Raw genomic sequence first — 22,826 nt, 5'->3', positions numbered from 1 at the left:
ACATCCTTAGGAACTTTTCTGGTATGAACAATGCCTTTTTCAGGACCCGGTAGTCCTAACAACAACCAAAACCTGAACCTAATGAGGCAGAACCTAATTTCTAACCAACTAGTTAAGTTAAGACTGAGATGTGACTAGTGATTATAGGGTAAGACATTAACTGCTTCAGGATAAGTCTTTGAAGAAGAATTGCTATGTGTGTTTGTGTGCTTGCATGTTTTTTTTATACATCTTTAGGACCTTTTCTGGTATGAACAATGCCCTTTTTCAGGACCCGGTAGTCCTAACAACAACCAAAACCTGAACCTAATGAGGCAGAACCTCATTTCTAACCAACGGTGTGTGTGTGTGTGTGTAGAAGTAAAGGCCTTCTCCAAGACACACATCCAAAATCGGATGACATGGCCACACGGCCACACATCAGGTCTGGGTGTGGTGCTCTATGTGGGTATGACTTTAATAAAGTAGGAATTTTATTTTGAAAAGAAAAATATATTTTAAGATGTAGAGATTGCGACTGACCCTCAGCCTGTGGAGCTGTTTCTTTGGACTCGGGTTGCAAACTTAAACTCTTCCAACGTTTGTTATTTCTCATGGTAATATCATGAAGATGATGACAGACATGGTTGTTTTGTGTTCAATGTGAGTAAACAGTTGTTTATTTACACATCAAGTGGACATTCCCCCGGCAAAGTCCAATATTCATTTTTTAGAGCTCTTCTTTGGTCTCCTCCTGAAGGAAAAATCTGGCTCTTTACCAGCTAAATGGTCCACTATGTTTCTGTTCATGTTTGGTGCTTCACAGTGGGTTTGACAGAGCAAACAGCTGTTATGAAAGTTTGTTTCATAAAGCAGCATAAGGATAGTTATGCACTACAAGCTATTCCTTTCATGAGACACTCAGTAATTCGATCCACTATTGGAATACAAATATTGACTAGAGGAGTTCTAAGTAGCCAGTCATGTTTAGTCTAAGCCCTCTGATAACTTGGTGAGGCATAAATGAAAAGCACACTGGAGCACATAATTCTAGAAATGAACAGACGAGAAGAAAAATACACCTGATTGTCATTATAAACACAAATTATACTGTGATATATTTGGAGGAAAACCCCATATGAATGTTTCACCAAAATGTAAACAGTCAGACAATTTCCACTTGGTTAGCCAAATGTGCAGTATGTTTTCATAGAGAAAGCTCAACCAATAAGGGCAACGTAGCAGTGATTGACAGGCCTACCAGGCCATGTGGATGGCGTATGCTGTGCGCGTCTCTCGTCCCTCCTGTCGGCTGATGTTCTTGGCAGCCTCCACCACGTCCTGTGTGGTCTGGTAGTCCTTCAGAGACCACTCATGGACTGCTACCTCTCCATACTGCAGTATACCAACCTACACACACACACACACACAAACATGTTAGCAGTTCAATAATGCCACATGCTCATGGTTGAGCCAGCACATATTTGTGGAGAGCAACATCTGACACTTGTGTCTCTGGGGTGAACTATCTCTTTACGTGCCAGCCCTTTCTTTTTAAAGCAAACAGTGCACTTGGGGAATTTTTCAATTCATTCAAAAACCAGAGGTATTTCCTCTTTACCTCACATTGCCTGCTACTCTCTCCACCCCCACCCTTTTTTTTTCTAAACCCAAACTGCTTCTCACCTCTCTCTCGCTCTCTCTCCTCTTGTTGTTTAGCCCAATATAAAGTCCTCAGACCCCCACGGCCAACTTCCATTCCTCCTCAACCTCAAGCTAGCTCAGCTCATGTCCCTTTAGATTAACACAGCAATCCATTCTGGACAAATTTGCCAAACCAGTTCTTTATATGTATCACTATGTGCATGTTTCTACTCAAGGGACTAACCCATCCTACTGCTCTGGGCAAAAAGCTAAGGGGTTCCAGAGATTTAAGTTTAAATTTTAAACCGCAATTTTCCATTACTAATGTAAATCATATGAACACGTTGATTTGCGCTTTTACCTGCATTTGGTCTGAGCTGATGTGAAACTTGCTGAGGATGTTACTGAGGAAGTTCTGGACCTCGTACCACGGGTAAATACTGTTGGAGCCATCCAGCACAATCACAATGTCCATGTATGTGGAGCATCCTGCCAAATGTGGGAATTCAGAAATATTTGGTTGGTTAAATGAGGCCCAGTGCAGCATGTCTCTCTGCCTCAGAGCGTGTGTGTCTGTGTGTGTCTCTGTGTGTGTGCGTGTGCAAATGTGCGGTTACTTTGAGCCGTTGGAGCGATGGTCTCTCTTGGTTCCAGGTCATCGCTGACGGAGGCACAGATGCCGGTGCTGAACATAGACGTACCACACTCCTGAGACCACAGTGGAGCACAAGCCTGCCACAAACACACACACACACACACAATGGCATCTGTTTTCCAGGTGAGCCAATTTAGGGGGGCATTTACAGTCAATTTGAGCCGTTTATATTCTTAAGTATTTATGTTCCGCTCTCAAAATGTGTTTTTGTTGTTCATTATCAAAGGGTTCAAACACGTAGACAAATGTCACCGGGTGACCAGAGTGTAAACACGGAAAGTAACAGATAAATAAAGGGTGGATGAGGAACCAAAAAGAAAACAAGTCAAGGGAATAAGTCATGGAAAAAAACTACAATGGTGTGGTTTTGAGACGAGAGAGAGGTTGTTGATATTTTGGCAGCCACTGTTGTCATGAGTGGTTTAACAGAGCTGGAACACCAGACCAGTAAAACAATTTAAATCTGATTTGTTAAAAGTAAGCGGGTTACAGTGGGGTGGTGGTATCAAGTTTCAAATATTTCTGTCTTGAAAGCATGCCGTTTATTTGGCTTATATGCCCGAAAGAGAGAAATGGGGGTGAAATAAAGGGAATGTGGCGAAAGGAGATAAAAGAGAAACTCATTCGTACACCCGGGGGACAAAAGGGGCTAGACTGAAAGTGGGTTGATTTGGGGTAGAATGAGAAAAAGAGAAACATCCTGATATTGCCTTGCCCTGTCATTATGGATGGGATTTTCCTCAGAAACCTAGACAAGCAGGGAAGAAGGAAGAAGGGATGGAGGAGAAAGATGGAGAAAAACAAGAGAGGTGCTATGGCTTTTGGTAGGTCTGTCATTAACAAAAGGGCCGGAGACGCATTCCGATCCTGTTATAGACCTGACCACTGGAGTGAAGGCACACACACACACATTTAAGTGGGTTATGCTGGCGAGCATGAACTGTACACGACTCCAAACCCGATTCAGTAGTAAAAAGCTGGCAGACACCAAAACATGGAACATGTTTGCTGATCATTCAAGCTGTATATGGACAAAATCATTGACATAGTAACGAATATGCAAAAGCACACACACACACACACACACACACACACACAGTGTTTCCTCATGTCCAGGCAGAGTTGTGTTTGTATGAAAGCCAGAAGCCTCAGTACTGGTGAAATCAGGATTGGAGCAGCCAAGACAGAGCTGCAGACTGTAGACACTCAGCACAGCAGGAAGTGATAATATTCCTCTTACAGGATGGTAGAGGCAAGAATGTGGATGCAACACTATATGAACTTGATTTTGTTTATCGTTGAAAGTTCAAAATGTAGCTATTTCATTAATAGTTTCATTCTTCAAACAACAAGTGCCGCAGTATCTCAACAGTGAATATCTGCCGGGTGTTGTTTCTGGGACAGTTAGCAGGTAAATTTAGCGATGATGGAACTGTTGAGTCAAATAAAAAAACAGAAATGATTCATTCAAATCATTTTAAACAAACACAGCCTGCGTTCACCGTTCACCACATCCCTTCAGTCTGTCACAGATGATCCCAGTGACCATGCAGCAAACATAAAAAGATTTATTTCCCAGTGTTTAGACTACATACCAGGAAGCCATCAGGAGAGTCTGGGGTGAGCGTCATTCCCAGGTGAGAATTCCTCAGGTTTTTAGAGACGTTCTGAAGAGCAGTCTCACCTGCGAGACATGGACAGAACACTTAAGCACCAGGTAGCTTATGAGTCTCAACTTTTATGGAGACAGCGGATTTTGGGCTGGATATTTGCTCCTCACCTAGATTCACCTTGCTGCAATTTGAATTCTTCTCCTCTCCCACAATGCATTTGTAAACATCTCCTTTCCTGTTGTTTGGTGGCCCATCCCAGGGAGCACCAACCAGCATTCTTCAACAGAAGTGATATAGTCCATTATCATTAAAACACCAGTGCACAAAGAGTTTCAATGTCTTTCCTTCCTTCTCCCTCATACACACTTACGATTTCTCTCCATCCGCTTCATGCTGTAAAACAGAGAAGCCAAACAGAGCGTCCTCTGGACCACTGAAGATGCGTGGATGCTTCACATCTATGTTGAAACACTGACAGAACTCTGAAAGACACAAAAATACAGTGACAAACTATTATGATGATTTATTAAATGGGATTTCTGTAGTTACCTTAAATGTAATGAGCAAACATGAATGTTATTACGATTCTCATCTACGAGCACATCTACCAAAATATCGGACTATTGCTCTTCAAAGCTTTAAAGGTACAGTGTCGAGGATTTAGCAACATCTACTGGTGAAGTTGCGTGTTGCAGTTAAATATTATCACATATTATCCTTGTCTTCCGAGCATGTAGGACAGGGGTGCCCAATCTTTTTTTTTTTTGAGGGCCAGATTTGATAATGGGAAGATTCCCAGGGGCCAATGGTAACAGTATAAGTTACATACAAATGCACTGTTTGTAATCATTTTATTTTCCTTAAATGGCAATGTAAGCAAAGCTAAGCCACGCATGAGTGAGCACATGAAAAAATTCTGCCTTTCTTTCACATCTGGAGTCAGATATCATAACAGGAGGTGAATGCATGTATCTGTCTGTCACAAAGCACAACTCCTTACCAGCTGCACTAATGGGGACTACATGTGACCAGAGCCAATTTTCTTTCCCTAGCTATAAATAATACATTATAAAACGGAAGCTGCGGGCTGTACAAAATCTGACCGAGGGCCGTGATTGGCCTGCGGGCCGGAGAACCTCTGGTAGCTTTCAGAGATTTTTAAAATCAAGCTCTATAGACCTGCTCCCGATATAAATATAAAGGATTCATTCTGTGATAATGAAACCAATAATTCATACATTCAGGTGATTTTACATGCTTTTTTTTTTATTGCTTTTCTGCTAAATGGAAATGATTCCATCTAAATCTTACACACTGGACCTTTAACATAACATCATTAGCCATTTCAACGGTACATAACTGCAGTCACAGCTACAGTGCGGACTTGGATGTTCATTTTCTCTCTCTTAGTGTTAGAGAGAAAGCTGAGGGAAAGAAGGAGGGGGGTGAAAATATGGATAAACAGAACGACCAATGCAACCTCTGAGGAAAAAGGAGTTCAGTTTGAGGGGAAAGGGAGGGAGAGGAGAGAGAGAGAGGGAGAGAGGGGGAGAGAAGAAGCAAAGCAGAGAAGGGTGTGGGTTAGAAAAACTATGGAGTATAGTAAGCCCCCTGTTATGACACACAAGTCCGCCCTTCATGCCCAGAGTGTGTGAAAGAGGTGAGGAAGGCAGCAGCATGATAGTTGTCAGGCAGTTCACTGAGTGTAAACTGAAGCAGGAAAACAAATTACAAACCAGGGAAACTCTAAATAATGTTTTAAGTCAATTCTAAAACAAGTGACATTAAGATACAATTACACGATTGAAATGTTTCCTGAGTCCAATTAAAACTGAAACCATAAATACTGTCATTTTGGGAACTAGACTTATTCACGCTCTTGCTTCATAGATGAGAAGATTATTTTGGCTATGACTGGTGAATGTGCAGCTCAGAAATTCAGAATAATTATTCTCAATAATTATCAAAAAGATCAGAAACCGGAGGAAGTAGTTTGTCTGCCCAAAATAAGAACATCACCGAACACATCAGACTATTGCTTTAAAGTTTTACAAGAAGGATATGACTATGATATGACACACCTGCATACGTTACTGTAATTAGAGTCAGTTCTAATACACTCATGCCAAGGCTATTATGTGTCACTGTTCCCTCCATCACTCCATCCTTCTCAATGTTAAAAACACACTGTTTTAACATTGGTTTAACCCTTCTGTAACTATTGACAGGTGTACTTCTCATTACCGTAACTCCTAGACCGTTTGTGATATCTAGAAAATTAAAAACTATGGACTGGTGATCTTTCCAGGGTGTGATCCCGCTTTACAGCCTATGTCAGCTGAGATTGGCACAGCAGCCCACACAACCATCCTGTGGAGGGTAAAGCAGTAGAAGATAGATGGACAATGGAAGGCAGAGAAATAGAGCTTTGTCACTGCCAGATATTGAATGTGACAGTTATCTTCACTTTCAGAATTAATCTCTCATTGAACGTCCAAAGAAGCCAGAAAATCAAAATAAATCCAGGCGGCCTGATGGTCATAAGAGGTGTGCATAACTTCTGGTCATCACTGCTGATGTTGTTATTCTGCCTCTTAATGCACAAAAACAATATAGCATTATTTGTAAGTTGCTTTCATCATGTGAACACAGGCTCTGTCAAGCAGTACTATCAGACCTGACTGAGGGAGTGTTTGTGTGTTACACAGGGAACATTTATCTGGGGGTGTTTCATTGTGTTTTCAGTCAAACTCCAACCTGTGTTTACTAGCACAATGTCGCTGTTGCCACCATCTGTTTTGACTTCAAATAAATCACTTCCTGTGTGTAGTGTGGGAATGTCCCCAGTCAACATGAGATCTGACATTTATTTACTTCAAAGATACATATCACAGTTTTAAATTGCTGTGTGATTTCTAGAGTAATTTATTCCTTAAGCTGAATAGTTTTTTTTTAAACCTTACTGTAATAAACCCCAGTAACTATTAACATATAAGACTTTACATATGTCACTCTCAAAAACATTGTGCAGCTCTTGACTGTGATATTTATCTAACTCATCCCCCTTTGTATGTTAGATGTGTTTTATTAAAGAAAATGTTTAGATAAATTTGACTTGACATGTAATTTTGCCTCATCTGAGGGTACAGTACCTCTCATGCTCAACATAACTCAGTGATTGCACGACAGAGAGAGAAAAGTGGTGCAGGACGGGGAACGAGATCAGGAGACTGCTGCTGTCATTATACACTCACTCACTTATATACAAACTCTTCCTCACAAATACACACTGACACACACACACCAACATTTACCTCAGCCAGGCCAATCAGAGGGGGATTCCACTTGGAAACTAGATATGTTCACTGCTTCCATCTCTTATTCTGCACTCACATACTGTATCCTTCAACCTGATTCGACTTTTCTCCTTCTCCGTTGCAGATGTTTTGTTGTAATATCGATGCATTGATATTGTCATTTTCTGCTTCTTCTTGTAACCTGATTTGTTGTTGGCTACCCAACCAGCATGGTTCTTTTTTAATCTTAATTTTAATTTTAATAAGAAATCACACTGAGATTAGAGTCTCTTTTATAGGTGAGACATAGAGAACAGAGAGAACGTGCAAATATGGAAAATAATTAGTGGTTCTTCCTCTCAAACCATGAGATCATCAGTGGCCGTGTCGTATTCTGGGTTATGAAGACGACAAGTAGAGGAAGTATGGAAATAAATAGCTGGTATTGTGTTTACTTCCTCGAAAGTGACACAGAGTAACGTCCTCCGACTTTGGTTCCTCTTAAACTGGTGTGAACGTGGGCGGGTTCACCAGAAAGCACCAAGATTCTGAGGCTCCAGAACGGCACCAGAGCCAGAACCAGAACTGTCTGAAAGCAGATGGGCCCTCAGTTGAAACTCCTACAAGTGCCAAGGCACAGTCATCGATTATTGATTTTCGGTCTTTCCTGGAGCAAGTGCAACAACACTAAGCATTATTTTGATCTATTGGTTGGAGCGACTGAAATATCTCGACAACAATTGCAATGTGAATCTTTACAAATGATCATATTCATTATATTCAGGAGTTAATATAACTAGACTTACTTTAACCAAGTATATTGCTTCTCCCTATCCTTCTCTATTACATATTTAAAATGGCAACCGTAGTTAAGAGGTGTCCATTGTTTTAGACTCAACTTTATGATCATTTTGACCCATCTGTGTACTTATAGTCCATAACATGTTTTTATTCTTCCTAGTGTAAACACATTCACACAATGTAAATATCATATCAGTATGCACATTGAGACACAGAAACAGCTTCACAGAGCCACTGGCATGACTATAGATTTATCTTGTGTGTATCTTAAAACCTCACAAAACTTCAACGTGTAAACCTCCCGTGATTTTAATATTCAGTCATCTTTCTGTAATACACAGTTGTTTTAATACACTTCAGCAAAGGGTAGGCAAGGAGACAATCATTCCTTCATACTAAATCTTTCTTTCTCTCTCACCATCTTATCTTACACACAATGTTGTAAAATCTTTCTGTCTTCATTGCAGCGTCACCCACCCTCTCTGATTCCAAATTACTTTCCACAACAAACCAGGCCTCTGATAACAAGCCCTGCCACTGATTTTCTTCTTCATGCCCCAATAGTGCTCTCATTTTCTCATAACCCATAAAGGACTCCCCGTTCTTACGCTCTCTCCTGTAACATACAGAAACATATACTCTGTACCCCACCGCAAGGCCCCACAGACTCCCACAAAACAGTACCATCATTCCCTTTTATTCCCTGTCCTGTCCTCTCTCCTCTGGTTTTGCTCGCATGCGGGTTATATATGACACTATACCACAGGCTGTCTGACCACCCATCGCCATGACAACTGGCGACAAACATTTATCAAGCCAAACTGAGTCCAGATTCTCTAAACCACACGCTTGGCTCTGGGCACTGCTGCTGCTCAGTGTGTGTGTGTGTGTGTGGCACATGCGAAGTGCACTGAACGTGTTGAGAAAAAGAAACCAGGACCTATTGCAGTATGCAAAGACATTGCTGTATGTTGTGTTAAATGAATTAACATGCTTAGTTTTCCCTCCTCCTTGTCCTATCGCCAATCTCTCCAATTTTCATCCATGACTTACAGCACCTCTGTGAAATGTCCTGCACTCGAGATGTTTGCCCGAGTGTCTGTTTCTACAATCTAATTGGCTCACGATGTTTCCCAAGCATCAGTCCCATTCCTCCACCTCATCTCGCCCTCTTTCACAGATTTTCTCTCCATTATCTCGATCGTGTTCTGTTCTCATGTCTGTCATCCTCTCCAGGGGGGAATAATGGGGGTGGACGAAAAGAGGGGGAGTATAAAAATGAAAGTCAGCAAATGACAGGAGAGTGAAAAAACACAAGAAGATAGCTGGGAGAATAATATCAAGAATTTATGAATGGCCGGTGAAACAGAGTGAAACACACACACCTGTGTTTGACATCTAAGTAAAGCATAACAGAGTGTAAAAGACATGGGATGCCTGCGACCTGCATCAGGGGAGCCCTGCTGAAACCATTAACATCACACACATGCTCACTCACCTACATGTTCCTGTATGGCAGCTAGAAAACATCACTCACCAGCGAGAACACAAAACACACACTGAAGTAACAAAAAAGTTGGAGGGACTACTTGTTTACTTTAGCAGATAATGGAGGGTAACGTGTAAAACCTGACCACATGCAACAGTTGGCAAGCATATAAGTATGTGTGTAGGCTACATACTGTACGCAGTGTGAGAAACCTCAGTGTTTGAAGCATTCTTCTTGCTCCTGCACATCACATTAACGCTGACCTTGTGAATACAACAAGCTCAATAGGCTGAGAAATGATGTTGTGCATGGCACGGTGTGGTTATATTAGCTCTGGATCACAAACACATTTTAAATCACAAAAACATTTTAAAGTGCTAGTTTGGGATATACAAAGTGTGGTTGTATGAGGTACTGACACATAGTTAGCGCTGATGTCACCGGGTGCATTTGCCAGTGTGCTGCCATCGTTGGGAACCACCCTGAGACGCAGATGCTTGCCCACAGTAAAAAATATGGCTTCTACTAAAATCACAAGGAAATGCAGATTTGAACCATGTAACAAATGCTTAAATCGACGCCCGCTCAAATCCACAATATCTAAACCTTTTTCATTTTCCTAGGCCCCGCAAACTCTCTGTAAATGAAGCTGACTATTAAGAGCAACCGAGTCTCAGTGGCTCTCATCTGATTTGGGGACATCTGTACATCATGTTACACATGCAACATGGTGCTGGGCTGTGATCGGCTGCAACATGAGTCACTCACTCTCTGCTCTTCATGGTCAGAGACGCTCACATTACTGGAACTGAACTGACAAAGTGCATCGCGATGTTGTTCGCCAAGTTAAAGCGACGCAAAGTTGACTTAGAAAATAGTCGAATGGACCAAGAAATATTTATTTATTTTTTATAAATATTTTTTTTTATTTATATATTTATTTTACCAGCAAGTACAAGCACCAAACCAGTGTATTTAACTATATTTGACAATTTTTTTTTTGTTGTGTGGGCCACAAAACACTATGGGCTTTATAAAATGCTCACTCGTCTGCACCCAAGTCCATAAAGAGAAAATCAACAAATTTATATCACGAAAATCAGGAGTAGTTGATTCATTGTTGCCTCCATTAAGTTCAGTTGTGTTAGTTTGTGATGTTGCTGCCCAAATTCCTTTGTTTGAACAAAATGAGGCAACAGCAGCCCACGGTGCTTCCCACTGCTCCTGTGCCTCCTGTCCGGTGTGCAGTTAGGATGGGTTAAATGAGGACAAATTCACTATCACTAATTGGTGTGTCTGCAAAAAGGACTAATTCTAACAGCAGACCAGCAGGTTCTGTGTGGTAGAGTGAGCAGTATATAAACTTCCCTTTCCTGTCAGAAAAGGCTGGCTACAGACAAGATATAGCAGCAGGGTGAGCGTCTATGAATAGCTCTCAAAGATGGCAGAACTATCACTTCGAAATCTATAGACTGACTTCAGACACTGTGTGTGTGATTTAGGGCTGATATGACTGCTACATGCCATGCACAATATCATTTCTCGGCCTATGGATCTTGTTTGCCTTAATGGTTGAATGCTATACGGCAGCACTTAAACTCCGGCTTATCAGCAGCATAAACACTTAGTTTTGCTAGACGACAATGGTCTTTTTCTTCGGTTTCTTCCTGGTCAGCAGGAACGGCACAGTGAGGTGTAGGAGTCCTCTCTGCCACAGCAAACGTGACTAATGGTTGGGTGGTGATGTTGCATGCTTCACGGAGAAAACACTCATGGCATAGACGCCTTATTAGGGGAACCTAAGACATCGGGTCTAAGGGAAATGGAAATGGCTGATACGGCCCATGAGGTCGTGTTACACAGCTGCCAGGGTCAGAAGGTGCCAACTGTAAGAGGATATGAACCAGTTACCTTTTTAGCAAAGGATACACGCAGATATATCACTGATAGCTCCAAACATCTTCCAGTTCCCCAGCACTGATATCACTGAATGTTTTACTAAAGGATCAGAATTTAAATCAGGAACTCTGTTGGACCATTTCCTATTCTTGTGATCTGTTTGGCAAATGGAATGTAACCATATGTTTTAATATGCCTGCTGCTTCTCTACTCTTCTACACACAGTCATGTTAGGAATGCCTTCATGGTCAGTGCTCACTGTCACACAGAGAGAAGCTCTTTGCGACACCGTGGGTGAGAGCTGTGACTGCATGGTTCACATATGTTGGCAGTTGGAGAGCAAAAGTTGTGGTTGAAGTTAATGACCGTGTCACCCTGCAGACAGCACTGGACGTGAGTGTGACCGGGCAGTGACGGGGCATCAATCATAGACCAGAGATTGCTTTTATACAGAGTTTATATCGAGTAAAGTAACTTGGCAATGAATGAATGACTTGATCTAATTAAGAAACAAAAGAACAAAACGACATTTTATTCAAAATGGAACAATTGTGAAAATGAAGAAACTGTTTCTTACCTTTAAAAAGGAGGATGAACTCCAGGCACATCAGGTATTTATACAACTCCATTTATGAAACAAGTCTCTATCGTTGTAGTCCGCTTTTTACACAGTTCACTATTCTACCACACACACATTCGCTTTAACACACACACACACGCGCGCGCTTTTCAGCGCTCTCTTTCCCCATAGATGCGTAAACTCCAGTGCTGCATGTCTGCCGTTCGTGCGTCAGGCTCACTTCAGGGCTCAGAACTTCAGGTTCTCAGATTGACTTTAAAATAAATGAAACCTCTTCCACTCGTCCGTGATTTTAGTGTCTCTCCGCTTTTTAAAGCCCGGGATAAGGAGAATTTGAGTGACAGCAGAGTGGATTAGATTGTACGGTCATAATCTCTGTGGTGGTGATTGAAGCGTTCTTGAGGATAAAGCAGAAAAACCTAACTGAGACCACAGTGAACCATGTTCTAGCCGTGAAAATCATGGCACCTGTCCCGTTCAAACAAGAGGCCTCACTTCAGAGTCATCAAACCATCACTAATGCGTAACACCTTCCCAAACAGTCAGTCAGCAGCGCGCCATCTCCCTGCGGACTCCGGAGCGCGTCTTTGAAGATCAAACTCTCCTGGAGACAAAGTTCGATCATCAAGCTCAACGTTTGATCTGAGTTGTTTCCTCTGATAACTTGTCCACGATCCAGACTGCGTTTCTTATTCAGAAAATGTTGTTTTTCAGGTGCGTCTCTGTCGATGTAAACATGTGCCTCCACTCTTCACTTTGAAATGAAAGAGCACGTTTGTGCGCAGATGAGGTCCCCTCCCTCCACCGTCCTCCTCCATCCACCAGACTCCTCACTGAGCAACTGCTCCAGCAACCTCAAACCCACATCTCTCTCCTTCTCTGGCTCCATCTGCACTTGTTTTCTTTTTCAAGCTCACTCTGAAATACAGTTTTCCCTCTTTGTGTATTTTTTAAGAAGCTCTATAAGATCTGCAGCTTTGTGGAATATATAGACAGTTTGTTGGGTTAGAGTGTTACTCTCATTTAACTGATGAATGAATGGATGTATGTATGAATGAATGAATGAATGAATAAATGTTCATCGCTCATAGTTTAGGTTGCCAAATTGTGTTGACAAAAAATATGCATGGGGTGTCTAACAAAATGTGTGGGATTGGGGGGTATGTGGCTGGAGGTCAATTGTCTGAAGGGACACTGTGAAAGGTTTGGTGTGAAAGGTTCATCCGTCCATGAATGAATGAATGTATGAATCAATCAATCAATATACTGTACGTAAACAACAATCAGTCAAGTCTGACTTCAGTTGAGTTACTCTGTGTTGCTGCTCTTCTCTACGAGTTAAGCAAATAATGTTTGCTCCAACCTGGCAACCCACATTTCTTATTAATTCATAGGCAATAAAAACAATCTTAGTGACTGTACAGCTTATAAAAAGGGCTACAAATAATTCTGGTTGAATCAATGAATGACTATTAAGATGTGTTGCCATTGCACAGGTATACAGAATTGTAAATATTTCAGTGACTCAGTTATCACTGTGGGAATGGATTGTAAATGCTGACATGTGAAACACAGCATAAAATGCTGCATTACATGACAACAGTTACTGGGAAAGAGTGACCCATCCATCATCTACCACTTTATCCTCCACATTAGGGTCACGGGAGGAGCTGTGCTAATCTTAGCTGACGGAGGGGGATAGGCAGGGTACACCTGGGACAGGACACCGGTCCATCACAGGGACACATATAGAGACAAACAACCATTCACTCTCACATCAATGGTCAATTTAGAGTGTCCAACTCGCCCAATCCCCAAATCTGCATATGTCTGATTGGACATATGTCTGATGTCTGGACTGTGCGAGACAACCCCCACACACACAGGGAGAACATGCAAACTCCATGCAGAAAGGCCCTTGTTCTGTCGTGAACCTGGGTCTTTTTGCTGCAAAGGCAAGAGCGCTAACCACTACACCAACCGTGTGGCCCGGAAAGAAGGATCATCAACTTTTATTAGTTCCACCTGTGTTTGAAAAGTCAACATGCTTGATGCTGAAAAACATGCATGAAAACCAATACAGGAATGCCAAATGTCATTCCTTGATGACAACACCGCCATCTATTTTAATATGTCCAGCATGTTGAGCATTAAAACAACAGTGGTAATACAAAATAAGGTGTGTGCTATAAATCACAGCCTTCCTTATCAAATGTACATCATATTAAGGCTTTTGGTAATTAATAAATTAGAAAATAAGGGCCATCTGTTGGTTTCTAAGATTCTGGGGGTTCAGCATAAAATACAGAAAGTGTGGTCTGATATACAATAGAACACTGGTTTTCACAACTATAATGTGCAGAGACGCATTTGAATCCATTCATTTGTGTTTATCAAAATGTTTTACAGGGTACAGTGAGATGTAAAGGAATGTAATTACTTATCCTCCTCTGTAACACCAACTGTCCTCATGTCCTCAAAATCCTTTGTCCAATAATCATTGTCTCTTCTCTGCACGGGACCAAGTCATCTCAATGTTGCCTCTCTTACTTTATTTTTAATAAACCTTTTAACCAGAGCTGTGCTTGGAATTGTACTCCAGAAGTTAATATTTAAAATTGGTGTGTCATCTAGAACTGTTGCACTGTAAGGAAAATGAAAGAAAGAAAGAAAGAAAACAAATGCTTTATAATCTGAGCACAGAAAAACTACCAGTGACTGAACAGAACAAATGGAATCAAGTCAAAGTTTATTTATAGAGCACATTTAAAACAACTGAGGTTGACCGAAGTGCTGTACAGAATGACGTCAAATACCAAAATAAAAACAATAAAAATAGAAAGCCTAAACCACATTGGGTGAAAAATTAATGACAGTTAAACATGTGTATGCCTATTTCCTTTTTCTTTTATTGTTTGGTTTTCTTTTATCCAGCATGTTTGTTTGTTGGTATAAATGTGGTTGATTGTGAAGATACAGGAGGGGAAGTTGTTGACATTTAATTCATGTATGGTTCCTTTTTATTTTGCTGTGATCATGTTTTTAAAGGGGTCAAGCTTGTTTGTCTATCTGTTTTTGTTTTGTTATGTTGTATTTTTGTCATTACAATTGGGTCAGTGTTTTGTTGTTGTCTGTACTAAATTTGAAAAAATATAAATATCATTTTATGAACAAGAAAAGAACAGCTTCGTATCTTTGTAGTCGAGAATCTCTACGACTACGAAGAGATTCTCTAACTTTGCCTGAGCTTCAGATAGAATATATGAGGTAAATGACATGCATTTTTTATTTTTTAACATATATCTTTACTCATAGTCCACATAGTCAGGTATTTGACATAAAGGGTCAGGTTTACTTTCTGGATTAGAAATCTGCTTTTTTAGCTGATGGAGAAATGTCAACACGTTTTACTAATGTATTGTAATATGTACAATATAATATTTCATTATAAAAGGTGACACTTTGAATATCCGTACATACTGATACTCAACAGCCACGTTATATAAATAATGGACTGACCATGATCTGTGCTGCATGTTTTTGTAAAGCTCATGAGCGCCACTCTCAGGTCACTACTGTTACTTCTCCTCCATGAACACTGTTGTCAAGAGCATCATCCAGTAATTACCACATTTATATGAAACATTCAAAAGAAATACGACTATTTTAGATGTAGATTCACCTGACAAAGAATGAATTGGAAAACGTATTATATGATTCATAAATATATGAACATACAACATGTTGGAATGTATTAGTTTACATGACACTGATGCAACTTTACTTTTCTATATTGTCTGTTGGTGAAACATTTGACAATACATTTGATGATGCACTGATTAATGAAAAATAGAATATTGATGGCAATTTGAGGTTAACTGTAAAGTCAATAATTTTAAATGTATCATTTGTATGTGAATATCCAGTTTGGTCCATTTAATGACTGAGCAAAAGCCCCCAAGTAAATAATTAAAAGCTATTAATAATCTTTAATAGGTTTGAATTAATTTGGAAGAACACGTGTAGTTTTCTTATTTATTGTTTGTGATTGTATTGATATATTTGGTATTTTCATAAAGGTCTTAAAAATGTGAAAAGGTTAAAATTATAGTATTTTATCTGTTGTGTTTTTTTTTTTGTTTTTTTTATACGACATGTGGAACAACAGTTATTTGACTTTAACCTGACTTTGCTGTGCTCTGTTTGTTTGTATATGATCATTTTAAATAAAGTTTTTGTTCAAGATAAATTCTGCGAAGAGTGTGTGTCATCCATGATGTGTATGTGCCATGGATGTGTGCGTGAGTGTATGCTGTGAGGGTGGCCTTTTTTCTGGTTCACACTCCAGAGCACAAGGGGGCGGTAATGCACCTATAGATGGATGCCAACCACCGTAAAACAAAAAGAAGAAGAAGAGAAGAAGATACATTCTGCGCCATCTTTGAGCTTCTCAGCTGTTCACCTGTCCATGATGTTATTAGTGACTTAACACTCCCTTAATGTCGACTTTTCACCCGATAATCACGAGGAAGGCTGCATTAAACACTAACATGAATTTAATTATCAACGGAATCTTTGAGATGTTCAGTTTCCGCTGAAGTCCGTCATTAATTCTTGGCTAGCTGTTTGCTATCAAGGTGAGTGACAGGTGTTTGTTTTTCATGGCTAACAACTATGTTAAGCTAACAGCTTGATGGTTTTCTGAGCCAAGGACTCTCTACAAGATATAAAATATAGTCCAGGAACCCCTTACTTTATACCCCTTAACTGGACAATACATTATTAGATGTTGGATTAGAAGGAAGTACAATTTTTACTAGAGTGTCACACAATGCATTCTGATGAATACATATGAAAGTACTCACAAGGCATTTGTTACTTACTGAATAAAGCCCCAAAACACTTGAGTCATTTGATAGTGAATTATATTCATGTGATGGAGAAACACAATGTCCTCTCTTCACCTAAGAAAGTTAATGTACGTTACATTTTGGGCCAAGAATTTGTGGAGGTGTTAAATGAGAGCAATTATATTTAGGGCCCGAGCCCTCAGATTACAAAATTAAAGTTTGTTCATTGTACATAGTTTGTACATAATATGTGCTGTGTATTTTTTTGTTTTAAACTATCACTCTGGAGACATCATTCTGGAGACTTCACTGACCCCTTGGCATGAACCGCCATCTGAGAACTGTTGGCCTAGAATAGATTAGCAGCAGATGTGTTGCTTTGTGTTTAAATCACTAAAAATATTTTTCTTAAAAACACATTTGGCTGTACATAACTGGGTTACCATGTGGACAAAGTTTATCCCAGGTTAACTATGTATGGAGCCACACATTTGGTTCAATGCCTTTTTGTAAAATACATTTTTTGATTCTTAGTTTGCTGTTTGTCGTAAACTGACATTTTACATTTTTCTAGTCAAGCAGCTGACATAGTGAAGACCTTGTGCAATGTATTACTATTCCATCAGTGCAATATGTACTGAAAGGCTCGAATGAAAAATGGTTTTCAATTACATTATTTACTTTTATTATATCTGTCTATCAATCAAAACCCTTAAGCAAATTTTCACAACAACACTAAGAAATAAAGCAAAGCAAATATTCACCTTTGCTTTGCTATTACAAGGAACCACCCAACAATATTACTTACATTCCAGTTAATCGGCTGATCAATTAGTAATATACATTAAAAACTACAGTAAAAGAGAAATGTTGGTGGCTATGGGAGTTACGGCATGTCACCACTTGATGTCGCTCTGTTACAATTTTAAGTCATCAGGCACTTTGTTAGGTACATCGATCAAAGTGTAAAGAGTGGCACACAATGTGCTCTCCTACTACCTGAGCCCGTCTGATTTGAGGTTTTACATATTGTGTGTTCAGACATGGTCTTCTGCAGACCTTCTGAAATGCAGCTCACACCAGCCCATCTGGCACCAGCAAATATGCCATGTCAAAGTCTCTAAAAATCTACTTTCTTGCTCTTTTTGATGCTTGGTTGATGCTTCAGCAGGTTGCCTAAATTCACTGTGTTGCTGCCATGTGATTAGATATGCTGATTAGAGACTTGCCCTAAGAAACACTTTGTCATTTGTACTTAATAAAGTGGCCAGTGAGTGTATTTTGCAAGCCTGTTTGAATCTGAGTAGCCTCATGCTGGACTTTTATTATGACAGGTGGTCCTTTTATAACTAATTGATTAAGATCGTCCAAGGCCAGTCAGTTACTCAATGATTAGATGATGTCAGATTCATATTATGCTGTATCCCTCCTCTCAGATGTGTGGTAATGTTGCATGTCGCATGAATGTCTTTTTCTGTCTCCTTTAAATTAGCTCTTCCAGTCGAGAATCATCATGTGGTCATGGATTTTAGCCAGGACTGAGACAGAGAGTTCACTGCAGTTGGAGAGTAAACTCGTAAGTGACCAACGCATCTTGAAAAGGGAAGAACTTAATTAGCTTTGATTTATGAATCCACTTAAGCCACTTGTTGAAAAGATGATCAATACTGAATAATTGACCTTGATCTCTTCATCATTCCTGTTCCAGTTACTGCCAAGTTGACATTGGACTCCATCAATGTCCTTGTCATTATTGCTTTCCTCCTTTTCCTCCTATTATGATAGTTTCAGCTTTCATTTCACACTGCCTTCATCACAACCAAAGCCAATCTAATGAGAACATTTGTTTATATAAAGACAGTCTATTCAAATTTGAAAATTGATACTCACACCAAAAGACAGACATTGTCAATTTGGCACAGATGGCTGTTGCTGTGGCTGGACTGGGAACATAGTCATGCTGACTGGCAGCTCTGTGTAAAGTCAGATGTTCTGGCTCACACGCAACCAAACCTCACTGTACTCAACCACAGATTCCTGCACTGAGGTGGTACCGGTGAGAAAGCCAAAACCCACACATGCGCACACACACACACACGTGAGCACACACACACACACACACACACACACACACACACACACACAGTCTGTTTCACACCAGCTGGAGCTATGCAGAAGTCCATTTACGTCAGACATACGAACCCACGAGCCAAACCTATGAAATCATTTATCAAGTGTGCTGCTCTAACAACACAACAGCACAATAGAGGGAATATTAAATAACTCTGGTTTCACTCTCTTTTATTTTTAAAACATTGGTTTGCCATTTGAAAACTTGAAAACTTAATATTTTTAATATAATCTTTAAAAATGCTTTTTTTTATGGTTCTCTGATTTGATTGAAACGTGCATTTTTAAAAAGATCAGTTTCTTAATCCCTGTTCCTTTCTGATTCAGCAGCAGGGGTGTTTATGTCTAATAATAATGTGTCCAAGTTTTTTTTCCTTTCAAGGCAAGTACGCATGATATGCGCCACAAAAGGAATGTCTACTGGGCGTTCGGCATTAGTTGGCATGTCCATGGGATATTTTGTCTGCTGGATGATCAGTAAATCATTGTCAGACTTAAAGCTTGGTTTTGTGGATGGATAGATGGAGGGTAGTAGGAGCCCACAGCACCACAATGTTACATTTTCTCAGTGCAGTCTGGCGGCTGTGATTTGTTGGCAGGTTCGACTGTAGTGACAATGTAGTGTTAGAAGAGAAGCCTGTTTTGTATCTGTCACCAGATTTCCTGAGATGTCACTCCTGGGTTTGGCAGGAGCTGTGCCAACACTTTCCACCACTGATTATCGTAATAATTTTCTGTCAGTGTGATTAATCTATTCCCATGAAAAGTGCATTGATATGTGTTTATACATTTGAGGATACAGTGTCTTCTGGGTTTTTCCATGCACATGAGACACGTTTTTCAGTATGTGTTGCACGTTTGTGCAGCAGGCATTTTTTAAATATTAGGTGTGCTTCCTCCACACACACAATCCTCTACAGCCAGCCTCATATATGCAGTAATCAGATGTTAGTTTTCCCTTTTTCTTGTCCTTTACCTCTCACTTGAAGCCATATGCAAACACTGTTTTGTGCAAGCAGTTTGTTGATTCATGAAAAAGTGTGTGCACACAGTATGTATGAATGCACCTGTACTGCAAGCTAAAGAAGAATGAGTCATGGGATTATGACAGTTGATCTCACGTAATGACTGATAATCCTCTTGGGCGCCGTCCGTCACACCCCCTCTATGTTACTCTCTCTACATACTTTATCTAATATTATGTACATGCTAAATATGTAGGATTTTAGGGATTCTTTACTCTTCCAACATGATCGTGCACAAATAGAGGTCTTTAAAGAAAAAGGTTCCTGGGTTTGGTGACAAATGACCTTGAACTGGTCTTTAAGTCCAAAAAATAGTGGCCAAACTAAACACGAGAATAGTACCACAGTGTTTTACCGACAACATTTTAGAAAGTGAGCTGTTTGAGCAGCATAAGAATGCACATGGTTTTGGAAAGAGAGGTTTTATATGGGTGTACTTCTGGAACATTATAATCAACCCCAATGTAATTTTATGCATTTTTAACTAGGTCTGGGCAGTAACAGAAATGACTGCAATTATGGCAAGTTCAATTTAACAAAGGTTCAATATATACAGTAAAAATGTTCATGACCATACAATATGACTATTCAAACACAAATAGCAACATTTTCAGGGGGAAAAGACTGAAGTGTTAAATGTTGATAAATGTTTTGTGAAATGTCTTGTGTTTGTTTGTGATGGTGTTTGCGTTTTGGTTTTTTTTTGCAGTTTTTTTTTTTTACAAACCACAATTAAATGTTTGTGTGAACTTCCATTCAGGAAAAAACAATTCAATTACCTGACACCTTGACTTAGTCAGTTAATATTACAATTTAATTGTTTTTATCTTTTTTTATTGCCATAGTGCCCAACCCTATTTTCAGCATTCAATGCCTTCATCAAACACTCATGTGAACAATTGGCAGGTTGCATACAAACAATGACAGTTATGTTAGGAGTCATTCACAAATGTGTAGATTCACACAGTAAATGTCTCCCTTTAGCAGCCTTTGCAATATAATATTATTCTACCATAAAGTCTCCTGTATTTCCCTCCATAGGCCAAAAACATGCAGAGGTTAATTGGATTCTCTAAATTGACCATAGGTGTGAATGGTTCTTCGCCTCTGTGTGTTGGCCCTGAAGTGGACTGGTGACCTGTCCACGGTGTAACCTGCCTTTCACCCTATGTCAGCTGGGGTTGGCTCCAGCTACCCACGACCCTCATGTGGAGGATAAAGTGGTAGACAATGAAAGATGAAGCCATTACTGCTATGCTATCTCTGTGAAATTTGAATGCAAACTCTCAAGAATGTACTTTTATTTTTTTATTTAAGTGTAGTGTTTAGCAGAAGTTCTTTATATTCATAAAGAACCTTTGTCATTATCGACAGGTGTAATAGAATTCAACTCCATTAACAAAACTGACAGTTAAATACTCAAGCCTTTAATTTATGGAATGTGTCTTTGTACAGCTGGGAATGCAGAGGATCAACATTTTTGTTTTAATTACTGTATCTGCTCCAGAATCCAATGTATATTCTTCATAGGTTATGGCAGTATATTGCACTGTACTTTATTTATATATATTGCAAAAAAAAGCAATAAGCAGAAAAAGTGGCAGCATTGAAGTGTCCCTCCTGGCTTTTGTCACAACAGTTGTCTGCCTGTCAGTAATGCTAGCTCCAGCAGATGGCAAAACATGCAAATCATTAATTTTACAGTTTTTAATTAACACTAAAATAGTCACTCTTTAACAGTACGTTCGACCAAATGCATTCTGGAGTAATTAGGGTTAAATAGAACCCTATTGAAACTGGAAGGATTATGTTCAATTAAATTCTCTTAGTGTTGAAGTTATATTAAAATAGTTTTCAGAGTGTATTTAGCCCTGAAAGCCACTGGTAGTAAATTGACTCTTTTACTGTTACTTTAACATGTATAATTAAGTGTACAGTTGATGAGCTTGTCTGTATGTTTTGGCACAAATATTGTTTTTTGTTAAGATAGTGTATCGACTGGAATTTCTTGGTCCTCCACCTTTAATCATGACCTCCTCCTGACTAATAACTATTCTGTCTCCAGACAGCGTCGCCCTTTGTCTGTCCATGAAGTCAACGTTAGAGTCAAACGTGTAATCAAACGTATTATTATTACATTCCTCATCACTACAAAGACTTCATTCAGCCTTGCTCTGGTGTACTGTACAGCCAATGTTCCACAGTTGGAGGTCGAGGACGATAATGACGAAGATGCTCATGCCTGACCAGTGATATCAGGCCACTGGGTTGACTAAAGATCTGTAGATACAGTATATTACCAAAGCACATGAGTATCCTCTCAGCCTGTCTGTGAGACAGTAAATGAATCATCTCTTTTTAAAATTTGACAGATAACTTCAAAGGAAGCTTCAATCCTCACCTTGCCCCTCTTTTGACTTTCTGACTCAGTCTGTCCACGTCTTTGTGGTGCCTGTGGTGAACTGTAAGGAAGGAAGAGAGGTTTTAATGTCCTGTGTGGCTCAAAGATGCCAAACATGCAGTCTTGATTACCAGACTTCTCCCCGTAGACTTTACTGCATGCCTTCTCAACTCTCTCATGTCTTCCCTGCGTCTTATCACTGCTGCAACTTTGTTTATATAAAATCTGTCAGTTAAGTTGAAAAGATATATTTAGTAGGACCTAACAACTTCAAAGGGCAAGGAGAGTTAACTCTTTGGTTTAGCATAAAATAAGGTAGAATAAAAACACAGGATAGATAGTTATGTCAGTGCGTGTCTTTCCTACAACCTCATCATATCACGATACAGAGGCCACAGTACCATACAGTTGTTTTGAATAATAACCATACTCCACACAAATGCTGTAATTATAATTAATTGATT

General features: G+C 39.8%; 1 protein-coding gene and 1 long non-coding RNA gene across 2 annotated transcripts in view; one reads left to right on the top strand and one right to left on the bottom strand.

The window, feature by feature from the left end:
* The window catches only part of itga10 (integrin, alpha 10), a 28,828-nt gene extending 16,066 nt beyond the window's left edge, over positions 1-12,762 (bottom strand). Inside the window, exons 1-7 of the mRNA XM_058648744.1 lie at positions 11,954-12,762; positions 4,262-4,373; positions 4,059-4,168; positions 3,874-3,962; positions 2,241-2,355; positions 1,985-2,112; positions 1,241-1,389 (exon numbers count right to left, since the gene is read on the bottom strand). Coding sequence (XP_058504727.1) covers positions 1,241-1,389; positions 1,985-2,112; positions 2,241-2,355; positions 3,874-3,962; positions 4,059-4,168; positions 4,262-4,373; positions 11,954-12,005 — 755 coding nt within the window. The 5' untranslated portion in view covers positions 12,006-12,762. The remainder of the gene's footprint in view (positions 1-1,240; positions 1,390-1,984; positions 2,113-2,240; positions 2,356-3,873; positions 3,963-4,058; positions 4,169-4,261; positions 4,374-11,953) is intronic.
* Positions 12,763-16,401: 3,639 nt separating this feature from the next.
* LOC131470862 (uncharacterized) overlaps positions 16,402-22,826 on the top strand; it is a 42,191-nt gene continuing 35,766 nt past the window's right edge. Inside the window, exons 1-2 of the long non-coding RNA XR_009241953.1 lie at positions 16,402-16,593; positions 18,299-18,382. This is a non-coding gene — a long non-coding RNA (uncharacterized LOC131470862). The remainder of the gene's footprint in view (positions 16,594-18,298; positions 18,383-22,826) is intronic.

This window comes from Solea solea, chromosome 13 (genome assembly GCF_958295425.1).
Source record: "Solea solea chromosome 13, fSolSol10.1, whole genome shotgun sequence".
In the NCBI taxonomy this organism is placed as follows: domain Eukaryota; kingdom Metazoa; phylum Chordata; class Actinopteri; order Pleuronectiformes; family Soleidae; genus Solea; species Solea solea.
This window is presented reverse-complemented; position numbering and strand designations above follow the sequence as displayed.